Source organism: Macadamia integrifolia, chromosome 14 (assembly GCF_013358625.1).
Source record: "Macadamia integrifolia cultivar HAES 741 chromosome 14, SCU_Mint_v3, whole genome shotgun sequence".
Classification (NCBI taxonomy): Eukaryota; Viridiplantae; Streptophyta; class Magnoliopsida; order Proteales; family Proteaceae; genus Macadamia; species Macadamia integrifolia.
The window spans coordinates 32,119,748-32,132,420 of NC_056570.1; the positions used below are offsets into that span (position 1 = coordinate 32,119,748).

The 12,673-nt window shown below is 37.8% G+C and overlaps 1 protein-coding gene and 1 long non-coding RNA gene across 3 annotated transcripts in view; both read left to right on the forward strand.

The window, feature by feature from the left end:
- Positions 1 to 571: 571 nt before the first annotated feature.
- Positions 572 to 9,698, forward strand: LOC122060960 (DNA polymerase delta small subunit). Of its 2 annotated transcripts, none has more exons than XM_042624092.1 (15): positions 572 to 817; positions 955 to 1,084; positions 1,377 to 1,483; positions 1,589 to 1,715; positions 3,556 to 3,663; positions 4,851 to 4,966; positions 5,061 to 5,144; positions 5,857 to 5,925; positions 6,032 to 6,103; positions 6,200 to 6,291; positions 6,570 to 6,697; positions 6,952 to 7,053; positions 7,130 to 7,197; positions 7,557 to 7,624; positions 9,181 to 9,698. In XM_042624092.1, the coding sequence occupies exons 1-14, from the start codon at positions 752 to 754 to the stop codon at positions 7,611 to 7,613; spliced, it is 1,326 nt and encodes a 441-aa protein (XP_042480026.1). In that variant the 5' UTR covers positions 572 to 751; the 3' UTR covers positions 7,614 to 7,624; positions 9,181 to 9,698. The 2 variants fall into 2 exon arrangements, with proteins under 2 accessions (XP_042480026.1, XP_042480025.1); XM_042624091.1 differs by lacking the exon at positions 9,181 to 9,698 and adding an exon at positions 8,677 to 9,096 and having other exon boundaries at positions 573 to 817.
- Positions 9,699 to 10,719: 1,021 nt separating this feature from the next.
- Positions 10,720 to 12,673, forward strand: part of LOC122061066 — an 11,662-nt gene continuing 9,708 nt past the window's right edge. Inside the window, exons 1-2 of the long non-coding RNA XR_006134553.1 lie at positions 10,720 to 10,953; positions 11,848 to 12,317. This is a non-coding gene — a long non-coding RNA (uncharacterized LOC122061066). The remainder of the gene's footprint in view (positions 10,954 to 11,847; positions 12,318 to 12,673) is intronic.

The window sequence follows — 12,673 nt, forward strand, 5'->3', positions numbered from 1 at the left end:
GCCACTTCGACCCACTCGGATGACCTCTTAAAGCCTAAACCCCTTCGACCAATGGGATCAACAATACTTTGTTGCTAGTTTGTAAGAAATGCCCTTCGAAGCTCTTTCTTCGTCCCCTAGCACCAGTGCTAGGGTTTGATGGAGGAGATCTTCCTTTGCGATCCTAAACCCCTTTGATCGATTGTGAGAAATCCAGGTGGTTCAAACTTGGCCCGTTAAATGGGGGGTCGAAGTGGCACAATATGGGATCGGGATCCTCTCCTGAGTGTTAATCGCCCAGGTCTTGCCCATAGCGACTTGGGCGATCGACATGTATCCAACCGGTGATCCAATGGCTCTAGGCGTGATGCCCAATAGAAGCACATCCATTGAATCACCGTTTGAACACATGTCTATCGCTCAAGTAGCCATGGTAGACCTGGGCAATCAGTGGCTCAATGCTCAGGAAAGGAGCCGGATCCCACAATATGCTTGTATTCAAATCGACGATTTCTGGTTGGATGCATGGCGAGTTTTGAGGCCTTCATTGCCACTCTTTGCCAAACGAGGTCACCGTAGACGATTTTGTGCCCCATTGGTACTGTCGTCTAGCTTACCATACACCGGCGGCATAGCTATCCCTCATATCCATTATACAGAGCTTTTGTTTTGAAGTGTTACAAGAGATACCAATCTCCTCCGTCAATTTCAAGTTCAGAGGCCGCACATCGCACTGAGAGAAACCCGCTCCATTGTTTCGTTTTTTCCCGCCATGGGAGTCATGGAAATCGACACAGAGAAAAATCTTCAAAGGAAACAGTCTCTCTATCAAAATCTGGTACTTCAATCTCTTATACCTCTCTGTAGATTTTCCTTTTCATTGTTCTGGAGAGATTTCCAGTACTAGCTAAGAAAATTTCAGGAAAATTTGGATTTTTTTTTTTGATTGTGTGTGTGTGTGTTCTGTGTGTGCAGGATGAGGGATTCGGGATTCAGAAAGAGCAGTACAAAGGTCAGCAATACAGTCAAATTTACTTCACTCGCCTCCATCACATGAGAAAACTTCTCTATTCACTCGTCGAGAAATGGAAACCTCATCTGCCAGGTACTTGCTGATTTTTGCATTACTCGCATTCTGTTCATTGTTACTTTTTTCTGTTTTATTTCAAAAGAAAAGAAAGTTTCAAAGTGCTATAGTGTTCATCGTGAATATTTTTTTAGTAGAAGCTGCTACCATTAGAGGGTAACGGTCGGTTTGAACTTTAGATTCTTGATTAAGAGACAATTTGCCCTTTTTTTGCATCTGTGGTTCTAGGTTTTAGAAAAATTGCAACTTGTTTATATAGTCTCGACTGGTCAGTTAGGGTTTACATATTGGGTTTGCATTCATGTGGCAGTATGTAAGGTTTTGGGACTTGAAGAAGGCAAAGAATGCATCGTTGTTGGAACTCTGTACAAACAAATGAAGCTCAAGCCTTCTGTTCTGGATGAGTACTCTAAGGAGGTATTGAGTTCATGGTGAATAGCTTTTTTCTACTTCATATTTGTAGTTGACATGATAATCAGGAATTACTTGATGCTATTTCCAATTCCAATTTTTCACTTGCAGAGATCTGTGGTTCCTCTTGTTAAACTGCATAATTTCATCCATCCTGATGACCACCTTGTTTTGGAAGATGAGAGTGGAAGAGTTAAACTTGGTGGGGCCTTTCTTGAACCATCTTTGTTTGTGACAGGTCTGTATACTGAAAGTTTTCCATATTGAAATTAGAAATGAAAAAGGAAGGGCACTTGCATCATTCTTATTTGCTTTCCATACCTGCCTCCGTTTGGGCTTAAAAGCTGCTCTAGGGATGTTAATAAGGCAATTTAGCCTATTCCATTCATTTGCCACCTTTTTTTTCAAAATCCTAAACCCTAGTTTAAGAACTCCCAGTGCTTATGAGACTCTTCATTTTTTTCACTAACAGCATTATATTCTTCCACTTTATCCTAGTTGACTTCTCACATTGGCTTTTGGCTGCATTACTTACGCTTCTTGAAGGCTACACTACTATTATTTGGAGCCTAGTTCTACATTTAAGTTGGGTATCACATGGTAATTCTAATCACATTAAAAGGACAAGATTCTAGATTTCTTGGGTTTAGTTAGAGAGAAAAGACTTGAGTACTTATGATTTAAGAGGATATGGCTCTATGTAGTGTGGAATGGACAAATGAGTTGTGTAGCCAACCCCAATTGATTGTGACGAGGTTTTGTCAAACTAAATTGAGTTTACAACAATTAATTAAACATAAGAACTACATAACTACTACTTTTTGTATATCTGGTGAGCCATTAATATTTTAAACGTACTCAAATATATATATATATATATATATTAGAAGTTAGAATAAGATACTCCATAGGTTATCTATCAAAATAATATGTATTAGATAAGCCCGCCACGATAATTTTTCAGTTGTGTGATCTAGTTATATGCTCCAGAAGTGGAATTTATGTGTTTCATAAATAATTGTTTCAACAATATTTTCTATAGAATTAGCATATATGATACAGATTAATTACATTTGTAGATGTTATAAGTGTTATATGGTCCAACGGTTCTATTTATATGAAAGCTTAATATATGTTGAGAGGAATTTTCATCCCCAATGTGGTGGATATGGGGAAGATTTTCTCTGCTTCAGTTTAATTTTCATTGGTGTTCTTACCCTTGATAACTTCACAAGGGGGTTTCTTATTTGAGCAAAACAATATTGTGATGTGCAAGAGAGGAGTGGAGAACAGAAATCACTCGTTTGCTTATTCTGAGGTGGACATGATGTATGGTTCTGTGTTTGCATCATTTGTTGTAGATTGTGCCTTGCTTAGAGAGTTGAAGGGTGTATTTATCTCATGGCTACATGTCTCTTTTGGTGTATGTGGCTTTATCCAAAGACCAAAGGACCGAATTAGTTGTGACTAATTCCAATTTGGATCAGTTTCTGCATTGGCTTATCTTGGCCCATTAAGCCTGGACTGATCCAGACATAGTTCAAAAATTCTTTTCAATTTCCCTATCAATGATAAATGTATTAAAATGGTTTCTGGCCTTAAGGTGACCCATTGCCACTAACAACTAGGTTGGTTTTGGATAAATTCATTTGCTGACTCTACTTTGTGCCGACCCTTACCTGGTCACCTGTGACCATGACTAAATCTATTGGAGGATCTCATTATTGACCTGTTGCATTGAACTCTTGAATCTATAGGCCCTTTCCTTTTTCCTTTTTTATTATTTTGATTTGAAAATTTTCTGTAGCTGTCTAATTACTATCAGAAATATATACTGTATTCAGATGGTCAGGGTTGTACAATTGTCATCATTGATCAATGCCTCATTCAAAAATAGTATGTGCTGCTATCTTCCATGCAAGTTACATGTATGACCTCAGTGGGAAAGTTCCATCCATCCTGCATCCACAAATAAGAATACATTTATTTTAATGAATACCTGTTAAAAGGATTTAATTATATCATCAACATACTTCTAACAAATCTCCATGTTTTGAATGATGTATAACCTATCACAGGAGTTGTGGTGGCTCTACATGGAAAGGAAACCACCGCTGGTGAGTTTTTGGTTCAAGATATCCTTGAAGCTGGCTTACCATCCCAAATAGGGCTTCCACTTCATTCAGGTACGACCTCCCCAATGTCCCTTGGTTCTGTTTTAGTTTTTATAACCTTCAGTAAAACCCTATTAAGGGCTGCATTTCAAAAACCCTGGGAGAAACGATGTCTGAACCCTTGTCTTTGGACCGATATGTTTCCATGTGTTGGGACTAGTACCGGTAACGTACTACATTGTCTGGCCTAGATCTAGATACATCCAAATTTTGTTTGGCCCTAATGGAGAGAAATGAAAGTTTTTTTTCAGGCAAGTAAATCCTTCCCTAGGATCTGTGTTTGTATTGAAAGATGCTTGATGGATTGGACTCTTTTTGCTAAGGTGGTCAAAGGGGTTTGAAAATTTCATTTTGGCCCAAATTTGTTTTCCTTAATAGATGACTAATGAGTTTTCTGTAGCTTTTTGTGTGCTTGCATGTCTATAGAATCTCTGAAATGTATAAAGAATAACACAAAAAGGGATGCACCTTCTTCATATATGAGAGAGATCAAATGAATTGAAATTCTTTTGCTGCCAATTAAAATGAAAACTGCAGGCTTGAATTTATGGGGATTCATGGAACTGACAAAACACATGCTAAATCTACAGGAGAAGATAAAAATAAATTCAGAAGAAAAGACAAGAAAAATAAATGAACCATATCTGGCAGAAATTTCATTGCGAATCCAACATCTCAAATAAATAAATAAAAGAACTAATGAGATTTTATTCTTAAAAACCAAATCAATCCCAAAATTTTTGGGTAGGGTCGAAATATAACAAACATTCAAACCATTAGGCCAAAAGTTCTGAAACCGAAATGAAATTGCTAATTAATGCTCAGCCACAATTCTGTCTTTTTGGTGAAATGTTGCAAAAAGAAGGACAAGAAGAAGAAGAAGAAATTAACTCATATGATAATTTGGAAGTTAAAAAATTTTTGCTAGTTATTATAATTTTTTTTAATGTGAATATGGGAGCTCTTATAGAATATAGACATTATAGGAATAAAGGTGAGAACAAAAATTTAAAAAAAAAATCTCAAATTTGACAAAAAAATTTACCTGAATAAGGAAGAAGAGAAGAAAGGAAGAAGAGAAGAAAGGGGTAGAGAAACATGGAATGATGTTATGTACCAGATCAGTATTGGCATTTTTTTGGAATTTTTCACCATACACCTGAGCGTATGCTGAGGCTGTTCAGTTTTACTGCTCTCAGGAGAAGACAAGTATGTTGTTTTTGTATCGGGCCTGAGTGTTGGGAGCATCACATCTAACCCTCTTCAAATACAGCTTCTTGTAGATCATATTACTGGACATTTAGGAGATGAAAAGGTTTGTACTACTCTACTTTCCATTTCTTCTTAAATTCTTATTCTATCACCGACTGGCCAACCAAGTTTGTTGTATTACACTATCAATTTGACAGGAGCAAAGCATTTCATCTCTAATTGTTCGTGTAGTTATTGCTGGGAATTCTGTTGAAATTCCACATGGACTTCTTAATGGACAGGTAACTTGCTAATATAGTCTTGAAATTAGATATATTTTGTTTCAGGTTTTAGAGATTTTATCTCTTCTTCTGCTAGACAAAAGGAAAATTTTGTTAGAGAGAAAAATAAATTTTTTTTTTGTTTTTTGGTCCTGGTCTATCTTTTAGCAATTAATTGCTACTCTCTTTGATTACTTCTGAGGTATTTTTTAGAGATACTTATGATAATTTTGAAAACCATATGATACTTCAACAAATATTTGCATCTTGTTACAACAGAAGCTTTAATTTCATGTCTTAGATTGATAACTTGTTAGAAGCTTATTTATTTGTTGTGAAAACATCATCATTTTCCCATGGACTTTATATGTTTCTAAACTCAATTACTGAAATACTTGGAATTATTATAAGACATGATGACGTTTACTGTGTAATCTTTTCATCAAAAAACTTTAGATTACAAGAAAGTGAAAAGTGAAATTTTCACAAGTTTCATTGTTGAAAATTTGCAAATATGACATATATGATGGTGTTGTGGTGTTGTTACCAGTGCTCTTGACAATTTATAATTTATCCCTGAGTGACTTTACATAAAAGAAAAGTATAAGTATAAAGTTACCCAAAGTTTCGTTGCTGAAAAATTACCAGTACAAGATCAATGATTTTATGCTAAGGTGTTGTTTACAGTGCTCTTGATGATGCGTCCATTTAAGCAAAACTTTTGACATTGCAGACACTGGTCTCAAAGGATCAGTCGAGGCTGTCTGAGCCAGTCAAGGAGCTTGATATCTTGTTAACCCAGGTTCTTTTTTACTCTAATAATTCCTAGAGTTAACCAAGCTCTTTCTGTCCCATTATTTGAGTGTTTTGACTGCTTTTTTTAATTATATTGATTCTCTTGTCTGCAGATTGCTGCTGCAATACCTGTAGATATCATGCCAGGGCCCAACGACCCAGCCAATTTCTCCTTACCTCAGCAGGTTTTCGTACCACATTGTTTGCAATCATGAATAACAATTAGGCTCTAGCCATGGTGCAACATTCACTTACTTCTAATCTGTGCTACTCTCTTTCAGCCTTTGCATAGATGCCTTTTCCCTGGGGCATCAGCTTATAACACTTTCATATCATGCACAAACCCTCATTCTTTTGAGGCTGACAATGTCAGGTAAGCTAAGAACATGGTGAATTTTAATTTTTTAGGAATATATTGGTGCAATGGTAGTGGGCGAGCCTGTGGCACAACGGTTAAGTTGCACTATTGCAACCTGTTGGTCACAGGTTCGAAACTTGGAAACAGCCTCTTCTGCGAAGCAGGGGGTAAGGCTGTGTACACACTTGCCCCTCCCAGACCTTGCAGTAGCAGGAGCCTCGTGCACTGGGTTGCTCTTTTTTTTTCTTTTTTTTGTTATATTGGAGCAATGGTGCTATGTTTTTTGGTTTCAGATTCCTTGGAACATCAGGTCAGAACATAGATGACCTTGGTAAGTACTCAGAGGCAAAAAGTAACCTTGATTTTATGGAGAGGACATTAAGGTGGAGGCATCTAGCACCAACAGCACCTAACACACTTGGTAAAGATCAATGAGGTCCCTGCTTTTTCTGTATATGCATGTATGCACTTGTGAGGCCATCTGCATATTAGTGACTAGGTTGCTTAGCAAGAAAGGGGGAAAAAAAAAATCTTTTCCAACATGCTAAATTGCTGAATAAAAAGAATGTGATTGAAGAGATAAATGTATACCTTCTTTTCCCAACTAAATACAAGTTCAAGAAGTTGCATTCTGAGCCTTCTTGTTGAGGCTAAACTTTTTCTGAACTTTTGCAGGATGTTACCCCTTCACTGACAGGGATCCTTTCTTCATTGAAAACTGTCCTCATGTATACTTTGTTGGTAATCAGAGTAAATATGAGACTCGATTGTTTAGAGGTACATAGTTTTATTTTATAGCATATCTTTATAGCTTCTTCTATCCATGATAATTCGATAGCATTTTCTAATGCAGGATCAGAAGGACAATTGATAAGACTCATTGCAATTCCTAAATTCTGTGAGACTGGATTAGCTATTGTGGTAAGTTATTTGGGTGTATTCAATCTACTGGTGTAATTCCAAAGCCTCTGATGGTGTAGATCCCTTTGAAACCATAAATCATTAGGCCTGGTAACCTTCTCACCACCCAGATCCACAAAAATCTTCATAATTTCCACCTCTGGGAATGGACTTCATCCTATCTCCTTCGACACTGGATCTTTTCCAAAAGTCCACTCCACGAATCTTCCTAATTGTATAATAAATAATGCAGTTTCGTACAGCCCCTTGTAAGACTTTTTGGCTTTGAATAGTTTTTCCTTCCACCATACTCCATAGGTTGGTTTGATTTTATTTGTTTTTTCCTTTTCGTGCTTATTTTCTGGTGCATACTTTTGCAGCTAAATATGAAGAATCTTGAATGCCATGCTCTCAGTTTCTCGACGAACTTGGACTAGTAGTAAATGAGGTAGGAAGTAGAGATATCTCTTCTTCTTCTTTTTTCCTGTCACAATACTTACAATAGTGGTATCTCTCATGAAAGGCAGAAAAAGTAATATTCAATCATGAACTACCTTTAGTTTGATTATGTAGTCTGAGACTGAATTACATGGAAGTTGAGAATGTTGCTTTGAGTTACTCAGATGGCCTCAAGCATTTTCCTCAAATATATAAACCCAATGGAGGGTACATGATAATTATGAGAAACAGAACTGTAAAACAGATTAACAGAAAATGTACAAAGGTCGAAGAGATGAGAATATCTCTTACCATTATCCTAATAGAATTTGGATGACTTAGTGATGGAGGGCCTTAGGGAAGAAGGGAAGAATCACACAAAGGGGAGGGGGAGGAAATTCACACGACCAAGTATAACCACAAAGTTCAACCAAATAATTAATTCTTCATTCAAATATGTCCTAACAACTTGGGTTACATGCTTTTTATAATAAACTGAAATTAAACTTGCCTAAATGAAATCTAAAGCTAAATTAGCAACTCTTAATTACTTCCTAAAGTTCTAGCTAATAAAATTAGAAACAAAATAAACTCAAATTGATAACTCCCTAATTGACTATCAACTACCCAAATTAAAAGATAGCAAATAATCCCCAAATAAAATAAAATTCTAAAGATCCTAATGAATCCAAAAATTCAATCGAAGTTGGTTCATCTCGATTGAGATTTCCTGAAGTGTCAACCCGGTTTAGCCTCAATTCTGCATCACTTAGGGTCCCACAAATCGAGGGATTTTCCTCCGTGGGGAGTGCCACCTTGCTGCTGTTCAACAACAGTCCCAACCATGGCTTCCCAACTGCATGGGACTTTATATTTTTGTTCCTCCTGGGATTTAGGATTTTTGGTTCTTTTATTTTATCTGTGTTTGTGTTAGTGTCCTTGCATATTTCATCGTCTTTAATTTTTAGAACTATTTGGAAATATATTGTGTATCACCTTAATCCTGTAAAGCTAATTCCAAGGTAATGTTATTGACGGATGCTTTATTTTGGACTGTTACAGTTCCAAATGGCTTTCAATGTCAATGTGGGAGTATGGACAGTTGTGGAACTTCAGACCCCATTATTGAAGAGTAGTTATGACTTGTACCTTCAGTCATTTGTATCGTGGTATTCTGTGAAAGTCCCAGTTTCTGTTGTGATGAGCAGTCCCCTTTGATGCAGCAGATAAAATGCAGAATTAGGCTTATTTCCAGTAAAATAAGCCTTGGGGTGGGTTATATATATGTCCGGCCTTTAGTCCAATGGGTTTTCTTTGTAATGAGCCACTTTAATGAGCCCCAAATATGAGTAGATGGTAGGAATATGGGATTTATTTTCTTAGTTTAGTTTAGATTGTTCTATTTCATTATTTATCGTTTATCTCTTTACTTGTAAAATTTTGATAATCTTGTCCAAATATAACTCTATACTCTTCCTCCTAGTTTGAATAGTTTTTTAGCCACGTGGGACACTTATTCGTACTTTGGATAGAATTTCTCACTTTCCTGTTTCTGTTTTTATACAGGCATTGTAAGGCTTCATAAGCCCTTATGGTTTTACTAGTTGAATCAAGTTGGTTTTGCCAGAATTTGCTGGATCGATGCAGTAAAATCCTTGGTTTATATTGAAGAGCAGAAAGGTGTGTGTTTGGTTGCCTCGGCCATTAAACAGAGTTACACACTTATTTGCTACTCTTGAGACTTGAGAGTTGAGTGGTTTAACAATTTGGTCCTGATTATATAACTAGGAGGTCTACAGTTTCCCTCACAATGTTGTTTTCATTTGGAAGATCTTCTGTACTTGTGTGTCTTAGACAAGCACAGTACCATCGCTCAGAAATGGATTTTCGAATTCCCAGGACCAAATTGTGACATCGAGAAAGAGCATCTATCTTGCTGAGAAGGTTCAGCAGCTCCCACGAACTTGGTTTATGTATCAATGAAGCCCAACCAAGGGCTTGTAACATGTTATTAGTTGGAATCCAAATTATGTGGACAAGTTTTAGTACAATTGAAATCGGCTGTGACAAAATGTTGCTCTGAAGATTTAGGTCTATGGAGATGCCTCCTGGTGGTTGCATCCAATCCATAATTGAAGTCCATAGACACACATGGGAAGCTATTTAATTGAATTTGAATAAAAAATTAAACATTTGGACAATCCGAATGTTATTCTTTCTATCCAAGAATTGGGAACCACCACATCAACTTACCATGTGGCAACTAACAATTTCTCTTGGGATTAAGGAGCTTGGGGGCTAGTGCAGTTGAGAGCCTAGTCCAACAGGTCTCATTTTCCCCTGCTACCTGATTTAGACAAACATTATCCCCCCAACCTTTTTTCATGCAAAAGAGGCTGCATGCTCATTTCATATGAGGATAGAGATAATGAGAGTGAGGGTACTAGTCTTTGCATGTGGATCCTTTATAGTGGGATTTAGTTCCTCTCCTGAGCGGTGATCACCCAAGTCTTGCGCATAGTTACTTGGGCCATTGTCATGTGTCTAGGCGATGATCCAACGGTTCTTAGTGCCTCGTTCTCTATGCCTATATCGGCACCTCGTTTTTCATACTTTTCTCAAAGCGTTGGATCATTGTCTGGACGCATGGCGCTCGTCCAAGTAGCTATGGGTCGACCTGGACGATCACCACTAAAGAGAGGAGTTGGATCCTAGTGTGTGACATGATGTATAGAGCAGATCCAAGGGTTGCGAGCATCTTGGGCTACGTGTCTAAGCCTTAGATTGCATGTCTGAGGGCTCCCAACCCTTGGATCTGCATTGCACGTTGTGTCACACTACGGAGGACCTCGATCTGCTAATCTAACCTCTCCTAGAGCCTAACCTTTTCCTTTTTTTTTTCTTTTTTGACAAAATTACGTCCCCTCTTCCTATAGTTTGCTGAAATTACATGTGGATCTAAAGATTTGGAAGAATTATGCCCCCTCCCTAGCATTAACGGTGTGAATATACTGTTAGTTTTAAACAGTAAAAAGACCATATTACCCTTTAGTAAAAGAGAGTCTCATTCGTACCCCTCGGACCCCCATCTCTTTCCCTACGTTCTTTGACCTCCTCATCCTGATCTGATCGTCACCTCCGCCGCCGCTATTACCGCTGTGGTACCTCTCTCTCTCTCTCCATGGCCGGGAGCCGGTAGAAACCAAGACATTCAGAGAAGTTGAATACTTGAAAGGAGATTAAATCTGCTCTTCATAGAGAGAGAGATGCAGGTAAAGCAGAGCGGCAGAGGAGAGGGAGAAATGTCGCTCCTTTGTATGGACTGATGATATGAGGAAGGTATAGAAATTCTTTTGCTGGGTTGTGATTGATTTCTGGTTTCAAGAGTTTACAATTGGCTTCACATACTTCTCCAAAAGTGTTCCTCAGATGTATTCCATGCTCTAACCGGAGTTTGCTGCTCTTATGAAACCAACCCTTTTGACATCAATATCTTCCAAACCTCAAATTTAGGGATAATCCTTTGTTTTTTTATAACTGAGGTTTGTGGTCTCACACGATGAGCTGGGAGAGGAGCAAGAACGGGTTGAACCTTGAAAGGGTTCCAAAAAAATTATACCATACACAATCAAGCCACCGTCGATCGGTAGTTGTTGTTCCAAACTCCTCACAATCGATCGCAGCGATGACCAAAGTTTCCTCCTCTTTCCTTCAATTTCACGATTTGAGATGTAAATGGGTAAAAAACCAGGTGGGGTGTACTGGGGTGGATCCGGAGTCTGGTGGTCGGAGTCTATTCGTTGGGAGGAAAACAGTGGCCCCTTGGTGTACCTGGCATTGCCGGAGCCGACGCCGTCGGAGTAACATTTTCTAATTCCAGCATCTATTCCTCTTCTTCTTCCTCTTTTAGTTCTGTTTCTTTTGAAAAAAAAAAAATATCTCAAATGGCTTGATTGAGAAATTAGGAATTCTCAATTTACATACCTTTGCAGGTTTTTTTTTTTTCTCTGAATTAAAACGGACTGTCACTAAAGAGGAATTGAGGTCAACTCCTTGAAGATACACAGAAAACCGATCATAGACACAGTAAAAAATCAAAAAATTATTTGGATTTCTTTTTTTGGAGGTTTTGCTAGGGAACAGGAAGAAAATAGGAATCCAGTCTGTTGGCTACAAGTCTATTTGGTGAATTTGATTTTTGTCATGTGTGTGTGATCTGAGTTTTTATTGCAGCGGTGAAGGAAGATGAAGAGGGCGGAGGAAGAAAACAAGAAAAAGTTATTGGGTATAAGAAAGTATGATATTATGTGATGTCATCAACTAACACTTCTAACTTAACGGAGATTAACGGATTGGACGGGCGTAATTCCTTTAAACCTTTGGATCCACGTATAAAATGGGCCAATATCTAGGGTTCAAGGATTCCGGTCGAATCGATTTCAAGGGAATTTATTTTGCACGGTTGAACCCATTTGGTCCTCTCTACTCTAATCGCCACTGGTTGCGTTTTATTACTTCTGAGATTACTGGTTGAGTTACCACTAAAAAGGATGTCAGGGATTCGTGGAAGGCATGGCGACCTTTTCTTCCTTCTCTGTTCCTAAATTCCTTCTAGGGTTACGACGCTCAAATTCCAGAGCTAAACTCCCCGCCATCTCGATTTCCGGAACTGGCACCAATAGTCCATTCCATACACGATTCAGGTACTTATTACCTCTGCGATCTCTTCTCTTTCAAGGGTTATCCTTTTAAGCTGTGTTTCAGTGTTTGTAGTGGATGATGTTCTAAAATTGAGTCCAAAATTATTTGTTTCAGTTGTTTTCTTGGTAAGAATACGAGCCTCTGTTTTCATCTTTTGATCTTATTTCTACGGTATGGTTGAAAGTTCGAGTCCTAACTTGAGAGATTTCATTTCATTGAAAAAAATTTCATCAGTCAATGCAATGTAGGATTCACATGTACCCATAAATTGAATCACAACAATGTAGAAATAACTTTTTATTTTATTGGTGATAATCATTTAAAGCAGAAGATATTTTAGCCATTTGCATCAAGCTCA